This window comes from Bubalus kerabau, chromosome 2 (assembly GCF_029407905.1).
Source record: "Bubalus kerabau isolate K-KA32 ecotype Philippines breed swamp buffalo chromosome 2, PCC_UOA_SB_1v2, whole genome shotgun sequence".
NCBI classification, from domain to species: domain Eukaryota; kingdom Metazoa; phylum Chordata; class Mammalia; order Artiodactyla; family Bovidae; genus Bubalus; species Bubalus kerabau.
Genome location: NC_073625.1, coordinates 20,665,451 through 20,689,725, shown reverse-complemented (window position 1 = coordinate 20,689,725; position 24,275 = coordinate 20,665,451). Strand labels below are relative to the sequence as shown.

At 42.1% G+C, this 24,275-nt stretch overlaps 1 protein-coding gene across 11 annotated transcripts in view; it reads right to left on the bottom strand.

The window, feature by feature from the left end:
• The window catches only part of MFHAS1 (multifunctional ROCO family signaling regulator 1), a 115,110-nt gene that overhangs the window by 81,995 nt on the left and 8,840 nt on the right, over positions 1–24,275 (bottom strand). Inside the window, exon 2 of one of the 11 annotated variants that reach the window (XM_055567220.1) lies at positions 16,313–18,170. The exons of the other annotated variants lie outside the window; for them this stretch is intronic. Within the exon in view, the coding sequence (XP_055423195.1) occupies positions 18,142–18,170 (29 nt within the window). The 3' untranslated portion in view covers positions 16,313–18,141. Of the gene's footprint in view, positions 1–16,312; positions 18,171–24,275 lie in introns of those variants that run through there. 11 annotated transcript variants of the gene reach the window in all.

The window sequence follows — 24,275 nt, the reverse complement described above, 5'->3', positions numbered from 1 at the left end:
ACTCAAATACATGAACACCAAACTGTCAGTGCAGCATGGAAAGCCAGCTAAGGGGACTGAGAAGAACAGTCAGTAATGGACCATGCAATTTAAATTGGGTGAGGAGGTGAGGAAGGGCATGAGTGGGGTTGGAAAACAATATAAAAGTGGAAAGGTCTGGACGTCTCAGTGAGATCAGAGAATTTTTAAGTAGATTATGTTAAATATGCCCTATGAATTTGGATCTTCAAATATTACATTTTTTAAGAGGTAAAGCAGAGTCTTGTCTAGAGTTCAGGGGCTTCCCAGGTGGTGCTACTGGTAAAGAATCCACCTGCCAATGCAGATTAGACATAACAGACATGGGTTCGATCCCTGGGTGGGGAAGATCCCTGGAGGAGGGCATGGCAACCCACTCCAGTATTCTTGCCTGGAGAATCCCATGGAGAGAGGAGCCTGGCAGACTGCGGTCCATCAGTTCAGTTCGGTTCAGTCACTCAGTCATGTCCGACTTTGCGACCCCATGAATCGCAGCATGCCAGGCCTCCCAGTCCATCACCAACTCCTGGAGTCCACCCAAACACATGTCCATTGAGTCGGTGATGCCATCCAACCATCTCATCCTCTGTTGTCCCCTTCTCCTCCTGCTCTCAATCTTTCCCAGCATCAGGGTCTTTTCCAATGAGTCAGCTCTTTGCATCAGGTGGCCAAAGTATTGGAGTTTCAGCTTCAGCATCAGTCCTTGCAATGAATATTCAGGACTGATTTCCTTTAGGATGGACTGGTTGGATCTCCTTGCAGTCCAAGGGACTCTCAAGAGTCTTCTCCAACACCACAGTTCAAAAGCATCAGTTCTTCGGTGCTCAGCTTTCTTCACAGTCCAACTCTCACATCCATACATGACCACTGGAAAAACCATAGCCTGGACTAGACGGACCTTTGTTGGCAAAGTAATGTCTCTGCTTTTCAATGTGCTGTCTAGGTTGGTCATATAGGGTCACACAGAGTCGGACACCACTGAAGCAACTTAGCATGAACATCTAGAGGTCAAGCTGGTGTCTGACAGGAGTTTTCTTGAACAAAAACATAATCGATTAAGAAGCAGTCACCCCTAACCACCCATCAACCATTAGTTTCCTCCTGTCAAGGGAGAGGACTCGATGAAGTACAATGTCATTTGATTCACATCTTCTCTGTGCAGCCATGAGTGAAAAGACATCTAAGGAGAGCAAAAGAGAGGAGGAAGCAGGCTTAGGGGATGCAAGGGAGAATAACAGGTATTCACGGGACAGGAAAAAGAATCGGGAAGAGAAAGGGAGTGCGACGGGGTTCAGGAAAAGAAGGCTGAGAGCTGAAGGTGACGGTAACTATAAAAACCACTTTAAAAAAAAGAGTCAAGAAATTAATGAGTTTTACACATGGAGGTGTCGGCACCAGGAAATGTCCATGTCACGTACTGAGCAGTCGTCAGCACGAAGATTCCAAATTTACCAAACACCGGTGTCCTTTCTTCCTATACCCAGAGAAACTGCCATTTTAAAATATCACTTTTATTAAGGACAGTGTATTAAAGTCCTAGGGCTGCCATAAAAATACCATAAACTGGTGGCTTAAACAACAGAAATGTATTTTCTCAATAGAAGTTCAAGAGCAAGTTGTTGGCAGCATGGTTTCTGCTGATAGGGAAGCTGTTCAATACCCCTCCCCTGGCTTCTGCTCTGTGCTGGCAAGCTTTGGCTCTTTGGCATTTCTTGGCTTATAGAGCACCCAGTCTCTGCCTTTCTCTTCACACGGTACTTTCTCCTGTGTGCATGTCTCTGAGTCTGTATTTCCCCTTTTTATAAAGACATCGAGTCATACTGAACTAGGGCCCACCCTAATGATCTCATTTTTCACTTATTTCTATAATGGCTCTGAGTAAGGCCACATTCTGAGGTACTGGAGTTAAGACTCCAAAATATCTTTTATGGCAGGGACACAATTCAACTCATAAGGGACAGGAGACTTGTCTTAGTTTTGTCTTTTAAATTAGAATACAAGTAACTTAGGCTGGATATCATTTTTCAAAGAACTCAGATTGTCTCAAAAGATGGATGGATTTTATAGACAAAGTGCATACTTTACAACCGTGGTTGGAGTTGATATTAAATGTGGTACAAAATACAATTTTGTTAAATTTCACATCAGTGTATGATTTCATTAGAAAGATTCTCAAAGCAGAGGATATGGTTTGGGAATTACTTTCCCAGAGTTTAGCTTTTCCAATGTGCAGGACTATCTAAGTATGTCCTAAGAAAGGGGTGAAGGGAGAAGGAAAAAAAAAAATCACATGTTGCCCTCCCCGCCATGCACACATACTGTCACAAGCAGAAAAGTGATTCCTGATATGTGCATGTTTTTAATCACAAGCTAAAGATTTTCCTAATTAAAGAGTGATATGACATATAAATTGAGCATAATTTGTACCCCACAATCTTTTTCAAGAACAAGTCTTTGTGAAGGAGGAAGGGTGTGAGTAGAAAGGGTCAGCAGGAGGGTGTTTTGGGAGGAATAGGATTTTTCTGTTCCCTGATTGTGGTGGTGACTACATGAGTCCATATATGAGTTGAAATTCATAGAACTATACACTAAAAAAAGTCAATTTTACCATATGGTAATTTTTAAAAGAATATTGGCATTTAGTGTCTATTTTTCAACAATCCTAGGTGACCTCAGTATTAATTCCATTTTTTTCAAATACGAAAAGTGGCAGCTCAAAATTAGATAACATGCTCAGGATTATATACCTTAAGTGGAGGATCTCAGGTTGACCCACATTTGGCTGGCTCCAAAACATCTACTCTCTTCCACTGTCCAACAATGGCACCAAAAAAACTACTGCACTACTTAATTTGAGTATGCCTGTTCCCTCTCAGAACTGCAAAGCCTTGATCAAGAGTAAAAGCTATTGTCAGAGGGAACACACCCACAGACATGAGACTCCATACAGAGCACAGAACAAAACATGGAAATCCATCCCACTTACATAGCGTCGTTTCTTGGGTACACACTCTCCTGGGGCAGAGGACCAACAACATTCAGTTGTGTCAACTATCAACTACAGTCACCATGTGCCAACTGTCAAGCATCTCATCTCTGACTGCTGCTGCTGCTAAGTCGCATCAGTCATATCCGACTCCATGCAACCCCATAGACGGCAGCCCACCAGGCTCCCCCGTCCCTGGGATTCTCCTGGCAAGAACACTGGAGTGGTTGCCATTTCCTTCTCCATATTTAGGAAAAGAGAAGGAAGAAATTCACCAGAGCTGGGAGACATAAAACATGCATTCTATCATTTTCCATTTTGCTCGGATGGGACTCCGTTTAGACACTTTAGGAAACAAGGCATTGAGTTGACCAACCTGGACATACTGCTGTATTGAATTCTAGGATATGCCTTTAGAAATTTCCCAGGACTCTTCATTTGATGGCCCCTGTCACTCACCACCCCAGCAAACAATGAAATCTAGGATAAAGTGACAGCTACTTTTCCCACATTTTCTGCACACCAAACAAAAGGCCACAAAGACACCCAGAAGCCAGCCTCCTTAAGCAGTGATCACTCATTTATGACCAATGGCTCCATACTGTCACCTAATAACTAAAGGAAGAGTCAGTGCAGGTCATCTACTAAGTAACAGCAAACTAGACGGGCTTTTCTTGAAAAAGGTTAAGAGATGCTCATTCTTGGGAGACTCTAATTTTATGCAAATTGCTGGTCTTGTTTTCATTTTTTTCTTCAGGCTCACATGCACACATATTTATATATACACATCCACAACTACCTCTTCAATAAGAAAATCCAATTACTTTCTTATAGTTACCACAACAGAGACAACATTGACCAAGAGTTGTATTTCACCGCCGTGATTTATAGCAAAGTCTGTACATGTCTTTTAATTTTATCCCCTAAATTCTCCCAGGCAAGGGCAACAAATTGATCTGTATATCCATCCACTGTAATTCCAAGTAGAATGCCCTGAAAGTGGTAGAGATGCATGAAACATCTACTGAACTGAAAAAGTGAGGGAAAAGAAAACGCACAACTTAGAACAAAAATGTAGGCTTTTTGGCTTACAAAACCCTTTATATTTGACCACTGCCACGTAATCTTGAGCTATAACAGCTGCCAAAAGTCTAATAAGTTAGAAAGAAAATTCTTTTCTTAAACTACAGGAAATTGCCACTTCTGCAGATCAAAAATTACTGGATATCAGCCATTTCATATAGTTCAACCTAACAGAATACAACCAATCGCCTAAAGGTGGGAAATCTGGATCTATCCTCATAACGTGCCTTACTTATCAAAATATTAATATACAAAGGATAGGCTCACAAGACACATACCTCATTAATTCATGTGTTTTGTAAATGTTTTCTCTTGAACTATAAATTGCCTCTTAATTTTCTTAACAGAACTTTTGAAGACCAAAAGTTTTTCATTTTAAGTCCTATACTGTATGACAAAATTTTTTATATAGTTTCTATGCTTTAAGAAAATATATTTGCCTATTCAAAGGTTACAGAGAGTTTCTCCTATGCTTCCTTTGTAAGATTTTATAGTCTTAGCTCTTACATTTAGATCTAAGACTCATTTCAAGTTGATTTGTGCCTTCGGTACAAGGTACAGGTTGAGGTTCATTTTTATAAATACAGGTATCTAATTGTTCCAACACTATTTGTTAAAAATAGTATCCTTCCCTCATTGAATTACTCCTGCACCTTTGTAAAAAATCAATTAACCCATTATATATATATAATAATATATACATATACATACATCCAGTCTGTTCTACTGACCAATTTATCTATCCTTATACTAATACCACACTGTCCTGATTATTGTAGCTTCAAAGGAAGTCTTGAAATCAGGTAGTATAAATCCCTCAACTTAGAATATGTGTGTGTGTGTGTGTGTGTGCATGCCCATTCAGTCATGTCTGACTCTTTGAGATCCCCATTGACTGTAGCCCACCAGGCTTCTCTGTCCATGTTATTTTCCAGACAAGAACTGGAACAGGTTGCTGTTTCCTACTTCAGGGGATCTTCCTGAACCAGGGATGGGATCGAACCTACATCTATTGTGGCTCCTGCGTCGCAGGCAGATTCTTTCCCACTGAGCCACCTAGGAAGCCTTCAAATTAAAATACCTATTTTTAAATAATTTAATAACTGATTGATTCTGCAGGGGACAATTCGCCCCCAATGGACACAACGTAAGTCCTCCAGTTGATGCTGTTGCTCACATCTCCCCATCCTCTTCCACACATACCATAAACATCAAAGACATTCATCTACTTCCTGCTTAGATACAGCACAAAGAATTCCTACTTATTTGACCTTACCCACAACTGGCCTCACCTAGGTTGTTACCACTCATGCTCTTGTGCCACCAGCCATGATCCCCTAGACTCTTGGTCTCTACTCCTTAAATTTCTCCAGACCACATTACCAAAAGGTTGCTAACCTCTGTGTTGACCAGATGACTCCTACCACTTTGGGTGGCCCCAGAGAATGATTTCTTTGGGGTGCTGTGACCTAGTTCATTCTGAGTTTGGACATTACCCCTAAGCAACTATAACCACAGATGAATAATTGAATGAACAGATATTTCCACCTGCAAGCCAACTAAGCCTGTTGCCAAGGACCAAGAGAGCTGTTCAGAGCATGACAAGATGGGCACTGCTCACGCTGCCTGCAGCAGGATTGTGAAAGAATACGGCCCTGCCCTGATTCTGTTCCTCCCTCTCCCACCCAGACTCACATAGTAGTGACATAACATCTTCATATTAAATATTACAGAGTAAAAATATGTTCAATGTTACCTGGCCCAAATTCATATCCTAAATATTTTTATGTTGACTAAGGTGTATTTCAGACATGTCCAAATGCAGAAGACCTCAAATAACTTGTGAAAGCTTTTTATATTTCTTTCCCCTAAAATGTTCAAACATATTTATGTTGTTTTTTTTTTTTTTTTAATAGTGTCAGACTTTATTTTTTTGGGCTCCAAAATCACTGCAGATGGTGACTGCAGCCATGAAATTAAAAGATGCTTCCTCCTTGGAAGAAAAGTTATGACCAACCTAGATAGCATATTCAAAAGCAGAGACATTATTTTGCCAACAAAGGTCCGTCTAGTCAAGGCTATGGTTTTTCCTGCAGTCATGTATGGATGTGAGAGTTGGACTGTGAAGAAAGCTGAGTGCCAAAGAATTGATGCTTTTGAACTGTGGTGTTGAAGACTCTTGAGAGTCCCTTGGACTGCAAGGAGATCCAACCAGTCCATTCTGAAGGAGATCAGCCCTGGGATTTCTTTGGAGGGAATGATGCTTAAGCTGAAACTCCAGTACTTTGGCCACCTCACGCGAAGAGTTGACTCATTGGAAAAGACTCTTATAGAACTATAATCAGCATAAAGTTATCTATTCCCTTCCTGTAATGTGTACAACTATCTATCCAATACTTTTGAAATTTATTTTATCATGAATTTTCCCAGTTGCATCCCAAGATAAAACTCACTTATATGCTCTAGGCTCTGTTTAAAGAAAAGCAATAATAAAATGAAGGAGGGAGGGAGAGAAGGAGGGAAGAAAAACAGGAACTGAGATGAAATATCCTAAAGTTATTACATAGCACTGAATTTTTCTCATCTTAGAGATACTTGAGATTTCTTTTAGCCTTATGTGTGAATTAAGATCCCCTGGAGAAGGAAATGGCTACCAATTCCAGTATTCTTGCCTGGAGAATTCTATGGATAGAGGAGCCTGGCGGGCTTCAGTCCACGGGGTTGCAAACAGTCTGACATGACTGAGTAACAGTAACTACTAAAAAGGGTATCTAGTTTCCAAACAAATCAATTGAGAGTCTACCTAGGTTTAAAAAAAAAGTTTCAAAAAATGAGACGTTTAGAAACTGTTTCTTAGCTCTTCTTGAAGAAACTAAACTCAAAAGGCAAAATTGAAACCTCCTGGGACTTCCCAGGTGGTACAATATATAAGAATCTACCTGCCAATGCAGGGGATATGGGGTCAATCCCTGGTCTGGGAAGATTCCACATGCCGAGGGGCAACTAAGTCTGTGTGTCACAACTACAGAGCCCGTGCTCGAGAGCTCGGGAGCCACGGCTACTGAGCCTGCGTGCTGCAACTGCTGAAGCCTGTGCGCCTAGAACCTGTGCTCTGTAACAAGAGAAGCCACCACAATGAGAAGCTGGTGCACCACAGTGAGGAGCAGACCCTGCTGACCGCAACTAGACAAAGCCTGCATGCAGCAAGGCAGACCTAGTGCAACCAAAAATAAGTATAAAAATGGAAAACTCCTGGATATAATGATTACAAATATGCAGGGAGACAAACAGGTAGAAGCTGGTGAAGGCACGGATGACTAGTCACCTTAACTCAGGACTGCTAGCCCAACCAGGGCCATGGCCCAGGAAAGCCCTGCAGGGGAGAATCACGCCAAAAAGCAACAAATGACACCTGATATCAATTACTCTCTGGACGCCTTCTCTTCATTTTAGAAAATGTCTGTTGAGTACAATTAACAGTCACTCAAGTGTCAAATCGTAGGCTGTTCCAGGTGAGTTAACTGCGACTTCTCTAGAAATTCCTAGTAACTACATATTATAAAAATTGAGTCTGGGATAAGGCAAAATGGAAAAGAATAGGAAAAAAAGTGTGTGTATGTACATATATAATATATATACATATATAACTGAGTCACTTTTTTGTACACCAGAAACACAACATTATAAACCAACTCTGTATCAAGTTAAAAAACGGAGTCACACTATTACACTATACATCCCTGAGTGGCTCAGACTGTAAGGAGTCTGCTTGCAATGCCAGAGACCTGGGTTTGATCCCTGGGTCAGGAAGATCCCCAGGAGAAGGAAATGGCAACCCACTCCAGTATTCTTGCCTGGAGCATCCCCATGGACATAGGAACCTAGCAGGCTACAGTCCATGGGGTTGCAAAGAGTCAGACACCATTGAGTGAGAAGACTTTCACTTTCATTAAACCATACAGCCCCTTAATCAACTACTTTTTGTTCCCCAAATTGACATTCAATACCTTAGAAATTTGGAAGAAAAGCTATGACAAACCTAGACAGCATATTAAAAAGCAAAGACATCACATTCCCAATAAAGGTCTATACTCAAAGCTATGGTTTTTCCAGTAGGTACGCATGGATGTGAGAGTTAGGTCATAAAGAAAGCTAAGGCCAAAGAACTGATGCTTTCAAACTGGTGCTGGAGAAGACTCTTGAGTGTCTGTTGGACAACAGGAGATCAAACCAGTCAATCCAAAAGGAAATCAGCCCTGAATATTCATTAGAAGGATTGATGCTGAAGCTCCAATACTTTGGCCACCTGATGCGAAGAGCCAACTTATTGGAAAAGACCCTAATGCTAGGAAAGACTCAGGGCCTGAGGAGAAGGGGGCAACAGAGGATGAGATGGTTGGATGGCATTACCAACTCAATGGACATGAGTTTGGGCAAACTCGATGAGATAGTGAAGGACAGGAGAACTTGGTGTGCTGCAGTTCATGAAGTGGAAAAGAGTCAGACATAACTTAGCCACTGAACAATGAACAATCTTAGAAAAACTAAATTTTCACAGTCTAAAAAGGACAGAAAGGTCAGAAACCTGGTTATTATAGGAGAGTTGTGTGCTCTTAGTTTACTGGGGAAGTCAGGATGAAGAGGGACCACTCCCATGGCAGAGCTGGCATGCTCCATGCCCCCCACCACCACCTTTCTCCCTCTGCACAGGAAGTACCAATCATGCCAGCCTCAAAAGGAGGAGATAAGGATGATACTCCAATGCTGGGTCTCCCTGGACTTGGCTGGGCAACTTGAGGAGAGCTCTACTCCCTGCTGAAGTGGTTTTATTATGCTCTATTTCAAAGCAGGAATATAGAGATTCAGGGAACCTGGCACTTTCCTACCTGATTATTGTTTTTTAGAAGATAAAACTTGGGCATTTAAATGGGGATTTAGAAGAGGGTTCTATGGTTATCTAGTAAAGACCACTCTTAGAGCTGGGAAAAAGGAAAAGTGATCCTAAATGACCCCAGGTTGATTTACTCTTTCTCTAGTCTCTGACTTAGTGTCACAGAGAATGCTTCATTTATTTTTTGAGGAAGACAGAATTGTCTGAATGTGATGGAAAATGTTCATTACGTAATGTGGATCGCTCTGATCTTCTGAACCACCCAAATAAGCAATTACCTTGAGGAATCCCCAAATAAAACCACAGTATGAATTCATGAATCAAGAAAGTGCAGCTAATTTGCATAATGAGGCTTTAGAGAATGAGGAAATATATATCTGATACAATTCTAAAAGTATAATCCCATCATTTACTGAGCAAAAACAGAGAAGGAGAGCGAGCGAAATGGCTTTGTATGATCTACTTTTAGCATACAGTTCAGCTACACAAAATATAGTCACAATATTTCCTATACTACTAAGACACATCAGTATAATAGAGAGGGGAAAAGAAAACAGGACTCAGATGGAAGGAAACCAGACAATAAAGCAGATGGATTGAGCTCAAGTCCACGCTAGCACAGAATGCAATTAAACAAAGGCTAATTAAACAAAGAATATGGTTTTATTAAAATCACAATGGTTAATAGCCTAGGTAGACCCACTAAATTCTTCACCATAAAAACTGTCTCAGGTTTACAGCCCAAATTAAAAATGTAATCCCACACTACCAGAAGTATGCCTTTAAACTGTTTCTAAGATAGCAAAGAAAATAAATGTTCCAAAAATAGCATCAAAATAAAAGGAGGTACATTAGGTTCCTTATATGCGTTGCACATAAAATTTTTTTAAGTAATCAATGTCTCTACTTTTTAATTATTATTTCAATCCCAGGATTTGAAAAGCAAAGCAAAGTACTATTACAAGAGAATGGGCTAATGATAATTCAAAAATTATGGATTACTGCATTTTTTTAGCCAACAGGTTAAAAGCCCAGGGATTTGATTGATGATCCTTGAGAAGAAAAAAAAAGGAGGGGGCTTCTTGGTGGCTCAGATGGTAAAGGATCTGCCTGCAATGCAGGAGACTCGGGTTTGATCCCTGGGTCGGGAAGATCCCCTGGAGAAGGAAATGGCAACCCACTCCAATATTTTTGCCTGGAGAATTCCATGGACAGAGGAGCCTGGGGGGCTACAGTCCATGGGCTCTCAAAGACTTGAACACGACTGAGCAACTATCACTTTCACTAGAAGAAAAAAAGACCATCTGTGATATTCTTTGTTCACAACGTGCCTTTCCTACCACCTGTAAGTGGAATTCTAGTTTCCCCATGACCTGCTCTGTTGGGCTGAGTCTCTTTCTCCACTGAATCCTCAGGACACTGGGTCTAGACTCATTTTACAATGCATCACAGTGGTGCCCAAGCCTCATCTCCTTTCTGGACCGAAGTCCTGGAGGACAGGCTCTGAGGGTGATTCCTGCTGGATGTCCCCTGGTGCCCAGCCCTTGCTGGGAAGCCCAAGCGACCTCCTGCTGAATGAATGCAGGATTAAGTGAACGCATATCATCACAAATGTCTACCTGGCAGGCGCTATCCCATTTCTCTACATTGCATGAGCACTGTGTTGTTTCTTTTGGTTAACAATATAGACAAACTGAATTAAGTGATGTTTCCTACAAAGATTTTTTTTTAATTTAGTATGAGCTAAAACTGTGATGAACCACTGAGACCAGAGTAGCCTCAAAATTATCCAACTGACTATACTGTGGAGCTCTGATGAATCCACGGGAGCCAACCCTTGGTAGAGGTGCACTTCCACAGGCAGCCACAGACCTTGGAGCCTCATCTGCTGTGTGCTCAGTCATGTCTGACTCTGTGACCCCATGGACCGCAGCCCACCAGGCTCCTCTGTCCGTGGGATTCTCCAGGCAAGAATACTGGAATGGGTTGCCATCTCCTTCTCCAGGGGATTTTCCCAACCCGGGGATTGAACCTGTGCCTCCTGCACTGGCAGGCGGATTCCCTACCACTGAGCCATCAGGGAAGCCCCAATCTGGAGCCACTGTTAATTATTTAGATATTTGCCTCCTGTCATCCCACCAACGACCATCTTAGGGCTGATAGTACGGCTCACCTAACCACGGTGAAATACAAGGTAGACCCTTTCTAATTGATTCTAGATGAGCCAGGCCTGACACCTGGGTCTGGGATACTCCACTTTCATTAAGTAGATAGTACATTCACTATAGAAAGTACGTTCACTATAGAAAGAAGTTATGAGTGACTAAAAGGGCTAATGTGACCACCAGCTTCCACTTACAGTCATCATTCCTCCATGTATGAAATGTAAACAGTACCTCTGATAGCTTATTCAGATCCTAAAAGAATCTTTGCTAGAGGAGGGGACGAGAGGGGGAAAGAGAGTACAAACGAATTCCCTGCTGTGTTCCATGTTTTTTTAATCCTCTCTGATTGCACTGAGAGTCTAGAGAAAATTAACTGGGAGAAAAGATCATGAGCATGTTAATAACTCCAGTTTATTCTGTTTAATTATTATTAGGTTGAAAAGTAGTTAAGGCCTAACCCACTTCTACACAGAGCATAAAGATCTTCGTGGGGCTCGCTGCCTTGAAGAACTGAAAGAGGCTGCGGCTCAGAGGAAGAAGGGGCAGGGAGAGAATTGCTTTAGAGACACAGAGACCAACAAGGGGTGTGCCAGCCCCCTGCTGGGTCATTAGCCTGACCCACAGCTGTTAACTCCACAGGGGGTCCTCTGCCACTATCCCCAAATCCCACCCTACTGTGGACCAATTTGATAATGAAGAAACAAAGCGCCAACAAAAGCAACTAACAGAATAGGATGGCCAAAAAAAAAAAAAAAATCATCCTGCAGCAAACAGATCTCTTCAATGGATTTGCTTTGACCCCTTCTTTTACAAGCAACCCTACTGAAAATAAGCTAGAACAAAGAAGATTCGTTATGCACAGCCATAAAGATCTCCAGGGCACGCCACATCCATAATTCATGATGCAAACCCAGCACCATCAGCATCGTTTATCCTTTCAATATTTTAAAGTGGTGAAAGGTTGCTGGATATTTATAAAGTCGCTGATTCTTACAGGATCCTTCCAAATTGAGGAACAAATGGGGAACTTTATTCTTCTGCAAATGACATTACTTACAAACCTAATACTATAAATCTACTAGAATTCACTTGGTATCCATCACAGGAGGGTGACTAGACAGCCCTCATAAACCAATTAAGCCAGCAGGCAGCGTACACATACCAGTTCTGTTGAAATTAATCGTCTCAAATAGCTTCTGCTTTCTCTTTTAAAAACGAACGCCCCAGCTTTCTTCTTATTACAGTTAAAATCCACCCCACCCAATACAACCAGATCAAAGAGACATGCTTTCCTACTCATAGACTGTAAAAGTGAGGCCCAGAGAGCTACTTAGCTTGCTCAAGATCTCCCAACCAAGCAGAGAAGCCCTCATTAACGTCCTGGCCTGTTTCCTTCATTCCCAGAGACCTGCCTGAGAGCCTGTATCACATAACACAGAGTCTGAATGACCTCAAGAGTGATCCCCTGACTCTATTCCCACTCCATTCAAGTCCATCTTCCATGCCGCTGCCCTGAGTGGTCTTACAAAAACTAAACTGACATTTCACCCATTTGACCCTTCAATATGTCCTTCTCATCCTGGGGGGGGTGGGGAATCAAATCAAATCAAAATATTTCAGCTTTCTATCAAGCTGCCAAAAATTCTGCCAAGAAGTTTAGCTAATCAGGTAGACAGGCTAAAAAATATTGACATGGCAAGTACAGTGATAAGTAAGAGCTGACTCCTCTTCCCCATTCTGACTCCACCGCACTTTAATGGACCTGGTGGTTTGCAGAAAGTCCCCTATCATCACCTCCACTCAGCTAGAGACCTGCTCCCATCCATCCAACCCTACCCACAAGGCCCCTCCCATCCTCAAGCCCCTCCAGGCCCCTGAAGATCTTTTTATCCCAGTATTTATTGCAGCACTGCAACTGTCCATTTTACTGCGTGCGCCACTTTCCTAAACCACCGCTTCCTCTTCACCCCCGGCTCCCCATCACCTGCCTTATCGTCATGGCAGAGTCCCAGTTAGTGCATAGAGTCCAACACCGCAGAGTTAGACACACAGCACATACGTTATTTCATTTTTTCACTCAACTAACCACCTGTTTTTGGCAGGTGGGCCCTGCCACGTGCGGGGTGCACTTGGCCACATTCTTCAGCCACACCCCCCCCAACCCTCGTGCCTTGGTGTCCCTCCCTGTAAACAGGGATCACCAGTTAACATTTACTGAGCGTTCACTACATGGTAGAAACTACCCTGGACCCTTGTCGTGCATGAGGTCATTTCATCCTCACAACATCTGAGGCAGCTGAGCAAATGCTTAGGAAGTGTCAGAGTTATTTTTTCTCATTCACAGATGAAGAAACTGAGGTTCAGGGTGGCTTCCCCGAGGTACGGGCTTCTTTCCTCCCTAATCCACTGGCTTTAAAAGGTAAAAGACACAGGCCTCTTTTTTCTCTGATGCTGGTATAGCTTAACACAAGGAAGCTGCATGGCAATATGCATATCTAGCTGTGGCTAAAGGGACATTTTTCCAATGTCACCCTCCAGCAGAAGCTATTTAGACCCCTTGGGATAAAGATCTGTTCCGTTAGAGAAATTAGCTAAGTCGGTGGAGGAGGAAGTAGAAAGGTATTTGAAGTAGCACACACCCAGATTTCAAGCATTATCAAGTCATCAGCACGATGTGAGTGTCTGTACCCTTAGAAGGCGAGAAATCGTGTTTGCCACATGCATGTGAACAAAGCTACCGACACGCCACCAGATTCTTGAAAAGCAAATATTTGTCTACAGCCAGAGAACCAGGATTCTTTTCTGACAAAGAACAATGCACAGCATTCTAATTCTAGACTCTTCCTCCTGCTTTACAGTGGGCTCTGATTTCAATGGAGACTTCCCCCCATGAATAAATGTGTCTTGAGTCCCAGATGGCACAATGAATCAGAAGATTTATGGACTGTAAAAAGGGATGACACGAGTGGCCCAACCTTCATGGAACACCTGGGGCTGTGTATGCAGCAGCTTTTCAGTTCCTGGAGACTGTCACCTGTCTTGCCAGCTCCACAAGAGAATTTAACAGCCCTGGTAATCAACAAGATGCGACCATCCCTGCTATTTGGATGAGCTTTGAATGCCGTGCCCCATCTCACAGACAAAGCTCAGATGCTTCAACAGTTTTCAAGAAGCGGGTGAGAGGCGAACACAGACTCTGTGGGGCTACCGGAACACCTGATCCAAAAGCCCCAAAGGCAAATTCTTGAAATGACCAAACAGAACACTAAGGAATTCTCCTCCTCCCTACACCAAGGGAATAAAGATGGAAACAAGGCATCAGCCAGGGAGGATACACATTACAGTATCCAGTAACCAGAGGGCCACCACGCGTGTTCTTCCTGAGAAGGAGAAAAGGCATACGTAGTGGCAGGGGCTTAATAAAAGAAATGAATTTGAAAGAACACCTGCCCCAAGCTAAAGCAGGGCACGACCAGGGCCGCGCCAGTCACTAGCCATCTGGGGGTGAGTGGTGTCAGCAGAGGGGACACGTGCATCCTCCTATGAGGCCTGGCATATCATTTTTTTGTTTCTGTAACCTGGACACAAAATGACCCAGCTCTCAGCAGACCAGTGCGCTGTTTGGGGGCATCACAGTGTTCTAGAAAATTTCATATGTCACTTTTTAGCTCTTCCCCAAGTGATTCATAAACTTCAGTCCATGGGGTTGCAAAGTGTTGAACACGACTGAGCGACTGAACAAGTGATTCATAATCAAACAAGCCCCCTAAATCAAAGACACCCCAGCTATGCCATGTCGATGTGCAGCTAAGGTGAGCCGAGGTCATCCCAGTGAATATATAGGCTTCAGTAAGAAAATGTGGCTTCCTTTTCCCCACCATGCTGTCTGCACTGATTTAGACATTTCCTGTAAGAGGGAGGATTTTTAAGACCAAACACTTCAATGAATGCTGTGTACAATCTCTTTTCCCCAAGAACCTGACTGGTGATGATTTTGTTTGCTTTAAGCAAAACATACAATTAAATAGCTTTTAAACACATAAGCCACTCTACCAGAATTTAATTGTTTACTGTTTTCCCACATCAAACACATTTTAGTGGTCTGGGTTAGACCATTCTTTATTCATGACACACACAAACAGTTTGGATAATCTCTTAAATTTTGGACCCCTACTAGTCCCAGGATAAAATATCCAGGCACATCTCTGGATAACACACCAAGCTGAGGGCAAGAAAATACAATGGCATGGAACTCTGGGGCTAGTTACAGGGCGCAAGTGAAAGCTGCTCCGCTGGCCTAGGTACACTGGCCTTTAGACGGTAGTTGGGGTAGAAAAGTAGAAGCAATGTTTTGAGCCAATGAGATATGGTTTATTATCCATTATTTTTCATTAACATCCCCATCGATGCAGCACTATTCTTGCTGCCACTGTCTTATTTTGATCAGTAGTATATTTACCTGTAGACATGCAAGATTTGTAATTATTGCAATGTCTAAACATTACATCACGTTATAATGGATGAATTAAGCTGGTAAATGCGTAATTACATTGCAAACAATGGTATTCCAATAGGCATCACAGAAGCCAATTAAAAAGATTACCCTCATTTTAAATCACAGAGTTAAGTTTTTATAATTCCCCAGCCCCCAAGTCCCACCATGTGACTGAGAGATTTGTCTTTTTCTAATTGCATCTCGACAGTGTCCTGAGCACAAAGAGGGATCACCACCCCTAAAGGAAATAAAATTGAGCATTTCCCAAAATTCTGGAAAGGAAGAACTTAGTTTAAAAACTATAAAATAATCTCAAAAGAATCAAAGGTCTGTCAATATATTGGAGAAGGAAATGGCAACCCACTCCAGTGTTCTTGCCTGGAGGATCCCAGGGATGGGGGAGCCTGGTGGGCTGCCGTCTATGGGGTCGTACAGAGTTGGACACGACTGAATCGACTTAGCAAACAGTACATCCACTGCTAGAACGTTATGTATACATACACACACAAACACACATAAGCACAATAGGTTTGTAATTGCCCATATGGAAACATGTCCAAAATATATTTTAAGTGACCAAAAGCAAGGTACAGAACAATGAATACAGTATGATCTCTTTCAGGTTAAAATATATGCAAATACATATTTTATCTTCCTTGAAAGCAGTAACTAGAAACAGTTTAAAGATAAGAAAGGGGGCTGAGAGGGCCTTTTGCTTTTGAATATGTCATCCGTCTGCAGGTATTACTTTTTCATTGGAAGTAGAGGTTATATAAGAGAATTATGGTTCACTTTGTGGTCCCTCCTATTAATTCTCTGTATTTAGAAAAATAATAATGGTATTTCACTTAATCACAAAAGTAAAAGTGAAAGTAAAATCGCTCAGTTGTGTCCCACTCTTTGGGACCCCATGGACTGTAGCCTACCAGGCTCCTCCATCCATGGAATTTTCCAGGCAAGAATACTGGAGTGGGTTGCCATTTCCTTCTCCAGGGGATCTTCCTGACCCAGGGATCAAACCAGGGTCTCCCGCATTGCAGGCAGACGCTTTACCGTCTGAACCATCAGGGAAGCCCTTAATCACAAAGGAAGTCATCAATTCATTGTATTAAATTACATTTTTTAAAGATCGAAAAGGCAAACAAGCCAGAAAACAAGACCTTAAGTACAATGGGCTTTAGGGCAGGCCACCCCAAAATACCCTACAGTGACATATAATTTTGAATTAAAGTTACTTAAGAGACAGCCAATGCAAGGACACTCTGACCCTCCTTTGTCCTTCCTGAAAGTAGGATATAAATCTCCCAGGTGAAAGGTGCCCACCTGTATCAGGAGGTAAAGAGACATTCTGATCACCGGAGATAGGGAACTCGGGGTAAAGAAGGTATATAAACAAACTCTACTTAGTTTCATCATGAATTAGTACCAAAGCCTAAGCTTGTCTTGTCAGTTCTTCACAAATTTGTTTCCTTGTCTAAAAAATATATAAACAGCCAGCTTTGGTTACCTCTTGGATTTCATATCTATAAGATCTCTGTCCTTATGAAATTAAATTTGTTTTTTTCCTATTAATCTGCCATGTGTCAATTGTTATTAGACTAGTCAAAGCAACCAAGATGAGTAGAGGGAAATGTTCCCCTCCCTGACAGTTTGATAGACAAAAGGTTACCATCCTTCATATATAGAGTTAATATAAACTGAAATCTGTGATTATAAGAAATGACTGTGATTTAAAAAAAAATATCAATTATCAATAAGATGATCCCAAAAGGCATGATCAGACAATCCACAGAGAAAGCAACACAATAGGCAACATTCATTTAAGAAAATAAGCATGTTCCCTAATTAAAAATCTGATATATCAGTGATATATTGCCTCCCATTCATTGTTAGTGTATTTTTAAGATGATGCCCAATGCTGAGGAAATGCAGTGAAATCAATCTAGCATCCCATGCAGGCAGCACAGTATTTCCCAAATGAAAAGCAACATAAGCATGTATCAAACATTAGACATTCTTTGCCTTTGACTCATTGAGTTTGCTTCTACAATTACTGCCCAAATAAGAGCCTTTATAAAGAAGTACAGTCATCACAGAATTACTCATAACAACAAAACTTGGAACTACTAAAGTGTTTAATGGTTAAATAAACAAAGGTAAAAATCCCCTTGATGTACTATTATGCAAGCATTTATAATTACCATGTAGCTACTAATAATATGAAACCATACTCACGGTAGCCTAGGTTAAGAAAATTGTTATTTACACAATATGATTATCACTATTATCACTAGATATTTTAATGGGCTTCCTTGGTGGCTCAGATGGTAAAGAATCCGCCTGCAATGTGGGAGACCCGGGTTCAATCCCTGGGCTGGGAATATCCTCTGGAGGAGGGCATGACAAATCACTCCAGTATTCTTGCCTGGAGACTCTCTATGGACAGAGGAGCCTGGCAGGCTACAGTCCCTGAGGTCGCATAGAGTCGGACACAACTGGGCGACTAAGCACAGCACAGACATTTTAATAAACCTAAAGGGAAAAAGATGAAAATAAATAGAGCAAAATGTGTAATTATGTTAGATACCAACATGACTATATTTTTTCCTCTTCACACTTCAAGATTGTAAATATTTTAATTAAAAAAATGCATTTTGAAAAGAGCATGAATGTAAATCACACTGTACTATGCTCCTATGAAAAAGAGGAGTTTTATCCATAAGCTGATCTGATTTCCAAATAGATCTTTAGGATTTCCAAGTAGATCTTTCTGGAATAATGGTAAAAACAGCAGAAGCTAATACCTATGGGATTCCTGCCACAAGTTAAGTGTCATTCAAAGCATTTGATTTGTATTAACTCAATCCGCATGGTCAGCCTGTGAGACAGAAACTATTATGACACCCAAATCACACAGCTACCAAGTGGTGGACTGAGGATTTGAACCCAGCAGAATCTCAAGAGTCCTTACAAATAACTGACATAATACATCCATTTTAAAATGCAACACAAAATTCCAAGGGTTTCAAGTCAAGATATTAAGAAAATGTAAACAAAATTAAAAATTTTTTAACATCTTGCACTTCTTAGGATTTCAATTAAAATGTAACCAAGTGTATTTTGATAAATTGAGAGGCACAGGGAGACACACTCCAATGGGGATATGAAGAAAGGTGCAAAAAAAATGCCATCAGAGTGATAAGTGAAATCCGAACAAATGAAGGGCATAAAATATGCTACTCCATCAGTGCAAAATTATTTTTAAAGATGGTATTTTCAGTTAGTCTGCAGTGTCACAAGAAAGCCTGAAATAAAGACAGGAAACAGTCCACAATAAAATGTTAATTGTGTTACAGCCAAATTTGCCTTTATCGCAAGATCTGTTATGGTAAGATTTCAAGTCAGGAAAATCGATGTTCTGGATACATTCCTAGGGATCACAAAGGCATGTGGCCATCTGGCTGGGGGAACATCCAACGTCTGTGTTCTCTCTGGACTCAGACATGGAGAAAGGGGCCCGGGGCACGCCTAACTGGGGATCACACAGGACAGGTGCTCTGTCAGCCCGACAGTGACTATGAGTCTGAGCAAATCATCTGAAACTACTCTTAGGTCCTCTGAGCCATAAATCCCCTCCATGGTCTCAACAGAGCCCTGTTGGATGGACAAGGAATGAGCTAGGGCTGCCACTGCTAATTCGCTTCAGTCGTGTCCGACTCTGTGCGACCCCATAGACGGCAGCCCACCAGGCTCCCCCATCCCTGGGATTCTCCAGGCAAGAACACTGGAGTGGGTTGCCATTTCCTTCTCCAAGGCATGAAAGTGAAAAGTGAAAGTGAGGTTGCTCAGTCGTGTCCAGCTCTTAGCAATCTCATGGACTTCAGCCTACCAGGCTCCTCCGTCCACGGGATTTTCCAGGCAAGAGTACTGGAGTGGGGTGCCACTGCCTTCTCCATGAGCTAGGGCAGTGCTCCTGAAAGTCTAGTTCCTGGGCCAGCAGTGGCCAGTGGCAAACTCTGACCAGGCCATAAATGAAACTTAACAGCAAGAAGCCTCTTCTTTATGACGACTGCTAACTGCTTTTGGGCACACACACCCACCCCCAAGGCATTGCCTAATAATCTATCTGAATGCCCTCCACCTTTTTAAGAGCCTTTCTAATCGAAAATACCCTTTCCCACTTCTCCACGGCTGACTGGGATGGGAAATCTTGCACTGAGCTGCAGTGCAGCCCTTTTAGGAACCCCTCTGAGACCTCACCTGTCCCCAGCGCCTGACCATGACCTCTGCTGACCTCTGTGCGGCAGGTCTATGCCTTATCAGACCCCAAATGTCCAACACTGAGACTGTGGCCAGCATGCAGTAACACAGAATGGACATTTAGGAAAGAAGAGGACAGAGGTGAGTCTGTGGGTCCTGGGGGGCAGTGGGTAACCCAACCTCGAGGAGCAGGGCGGGACAGTGGGTTGAAGCAGAGGTCAAGGCTGAGATCCCAGGGTGTTCTAATTCTAGGGAACCCAACCCTGTGAACCTCAATTTCTCCCCCTGAAAGTCAGGACAATGATAATACCAACCCTCTAGAGCTGCTGGAAAAATTCAATGACATCACCCATAAGAAGTACTTCGCATTGTCTCTAGAACATAAGAGGAACTCAAGAGTGTTACTGACTCTCATATTTTCTCCCAACCCTGTATCCCCAGAGTGACTGATGTGACGATTAATATAACAACCACCTCTATGCCATGAAAAATAAGAATCCCCTGGAAACAACAAAGTGAGGAATCAAACAACTGCACCTAAGAGAAATATTATGTTTTTATTTTATATTTTCCTTCCCCATTAGCTTTTTTAAACTTGTTCGTTTCAAAAAAAAAAAAAAAAAGGAAGGAAAGAAAAGAAAGGGAGGCTTGTTCTGCTACCCTCAAGTTCACTGCTACTGTTAAGACGGTACTAATACAGTGTCAAGATCACATGCTTCATTTCGGAAGTGGAGAAGATCTAGGAATGTTAATTCTTAAATTCTGTCAACATTTAATAGCCTAAGAGTATAAAACCACCCCAACAAAGCATTCCTTAACAAAGACATCTCCAAGCAGCAGCCATATATTTTTAACATGACAGTATCCAATTTAATTTAGACTGTCTTTGGAGGCGGTTTCATGCAGTCTTTGGGGTTCAGAAATCACTGCTGATGTCAATTTGTCTCAGAACAGATGCAAATCCACAAATGACTCTGAGAAATGTAAAAGATTTCTGAAAAGGGGGCATTTTTCCCTCCTCAAAAAAGCTGATTCGTTTTGGAAGTTTTGAGAAATCCTCAGATACAATGCCTTTTCGTTTTTCAGCATCCTCTGAAGATCTGTCTGAGATTTCTTGCAAACAAGTGACCTGAACTATAAACAACTGCAAAGAATGACTATGTCAAGCAAATTCAAAATTATACCCAAGTTATCCTCCATATGACATTTCCTTCTAGAAAATAAAAAACCAGTGTTGTTTAGTCATTCCTCAAACATGCAATGAAAGTTCTTCATATATGATCAGATTCCACATGTACAAAAGTCAACAATTACACCAACTGAAATCCCATCTTGATTCCTCATGACCAAAGCCAGGTATTTTTTTATTCTAAAAATCCTAATTTGGCACAGACATCCATATACAGCAGGTACTCAACAGTGATTGATGACAGCATCCAGCTCATAAATTTATGATACACTTGTCTGTCTTTGGTAACGACCTAATTTTGAATTAATGTAATTCCCATCCCCTTAACCCTCATATATGCCTACAGCCTTGCCAATCCTGCCAGAGCTCTACTCAAAATCTATGTGGGGGAAAAGCACCGTCCAGAAGACAGTGATTATATGGTACTTATGTGTGCTTCTCTCCTGCATGTCCTTGGTGTGCCCGTCCCCCATTAAATCCCACATGCACAAAACAGACCAGAAGGTTTCTCTAGCATCAACACTAAGGAAGAGAACTCTCAAGGCAACCGTGCTAAAAGATGTCCATCAGTGTGGCATCTCAAGGCCCAGCTTAAGAATCCCTTCTCAAGTCCTGCCTTAGAAAGACAGTTGCCACAAAGAGCCTGGCAAAAGAATCCCAGACCATTCACCCCAGGAAGGAAGTTACCAATCTCATTGGCTCCTTCCTTCCAGAAACATCTGCCTTACAGTTGTGGCTGCAAGGCACTGTGAATGCACTAAATACCAGGGAACTGTTCACTCAAAACAGTTTATCTCAAATGGTATAGGTGCTCTTATTTGCAAAACAGAAAGAGAGAGACAGATGTAGAGAACAAACATATGGACACCAAGGGGGGAATGAATTGGGATTGATATATATATACACTATTGATACTGTGCATGAAATAGACAACTAATGAGAACCTAGCACAGAGAACTCTACTCAGCTCTGTGGTGACCTAAACGAGAAAGAAATCCAAAAAAGACGGGATATATGTATAAGTATAGCTGATTTACTTTGCTGTTAGCAGAAACTAACACATTTAAGGCACCTATACTCCAATAAAAATTAATTTAAAAAATAAAATGGAATATAAGCTGTTAAAAGAAAGTGTTCATTTCAAGCCTCACTGTAGATGCGAATGGGCACTGTTGTTCATGGTGCCGGAGAGTACTGATGTGGCCACTGTAGATGCGAATGGGCACTGTTGTTCATGGTGCCGGAGAGTACTGATGTGGCCACGCTGAGACATCGCCTTTGCTGTCATCACAGTCATTTTATTGCAGAGGTGACAGGAGACCTGTGACCTGTTTTGCTAGGCTCATGAGTGAAAGCTGGCTGGAACAAAACTTTCCAGCATTAGAAAAGATACAGGAACAATCTACCTTAGATCATTTGCCAAAACAGCAAGGTACTTCCTACAACTTCCAGGGCCCTCAAGTAAATTGCATAAAGAAACTGGACCCCAAAGATTACAGATGGAGAATTTTGGAAGCAATTCCATGTTCAAGTGGAGATCAAACAAGACTACCTCAAAAGAAGTGCGGGCGGACTAAAATGGTAACTGTTATCTTAGCAAAAGCTCTCTTTAAAAGGGTTATCTTGAAGACGATGACCCATACATTGAGGAACCAAGGTGATAGGCAGTAGAAGGAATCATAACATGTGAATTCTTTAAATACTTTGAATATTCTTTAGAAGTATTTAAACACTTTAAATACTTATGCTGGGGTTACTCATGATTTTTTTAAAAAAATAAAAACTATATTGTGTTTAAAAATGGTTAATATCACGTATGTGAATTTCACCTCAATAAGAAGGAGAAGGAGGAAGAGCAGCAGGACTGGACTCAGGAAGCCAGCCCACCCAAAAAAGCAGAAAGACAGGCAAGAGCAGTCTTGATACAACTTAATACAACTTCCTTTCTCCTTCTCGACCTTCTCCCACCCACCCTTGTGCGCAGATTTGCAAAAGCAAAGGAAACAGCTGGTACGGCCCGGGTGCCTAGGACTGCCAGTCCAGAACAGGAAGTTCCTTCCTGAGGCGGTAAACCAGGCTCCAGGCTTGCAAAGCCCATGCAAACCTCTGTGCGATCTCACCAGGACCCGAGGGCCTCTCCCCTGCTCCTGTGCTCCCCGCTCCTGCTTTCCTTCTCCTTCTGTATTCTCTACTTTTTTGTAAACAGACAGCTAAAGAGAAAGAAGTTTGTGAATGGCTTTTCACTAATTTACCCTTGGAGAAACAAGGCATCATTATTTGCATCTAAGAGATTAGGTTAAGGAAGGACAAATGAGAAAATGTTTTCTTGCTTTCAGAGCCAAGAAATATAAAAATAACTTAAAAAGTTTTCTCCTCCCTTTCCACAAATAAGTCAGCCCTGCTGGCAATGGTGTCTGGGAGTCGTTACCATAGCCTGTAGCATGTGGGAACCAGCGCTGCCTTTGTTACAACCAGCAACTCTTCCATGGTCTCCTCTGAACTTAAACCAGCAAGAACTCTGGAAGGAGCTTCTGGAAATCAACAGCACTCCAAAGAAGGCAAAACAGCGGGTATCCACCACGGCAGACCCCTTCTTTCCTGCATCACCACCGTCACACCTTCATTCTCCTTACCATTTATACTTTCCCACATCTACAGGACAATGTCACGGGAGGGTCAGGGGCTAGTTAGAAAGGAAGAGCTATGATACTGCAGGGAGGGAAACATCTATTACCTCAAAGAGCGTGACTGCAAGATCAGGTGGTAGAAACTTTCTGAGGCCAACGTCCACGCTTCTGTCACTTTCGCATCCTGATAAGCTGCCCCTTGACTGCTCTTCCACCATCTCTGTAAGGATCAGGAGGATGGACACAGAGGGCAAGGACTGATGTGCCAGAAAATTCCCAAGGGAAAACTATACATGCTTCTGAAAGTACACACTTTGAGAAAAAGAACATCACAAGCAACCTACAAAAAGCACTTGGCCGAGGAACCAATTAAGAAACACTAGAATTTCTTGAGTTTTTGAAAAATACCCAATCTGCTTTGAGTCCCTTCTACCTGCCCAGCCCCATGCCAGGCACCACCTGGGGAGCAGTGCGCAGTCACATGAACCATCAGAAAAGTGAGGGTATAACCACAGAACAAACTGCCATGCTGTACACAGAGAGGGCCTTGACGGCTTGACA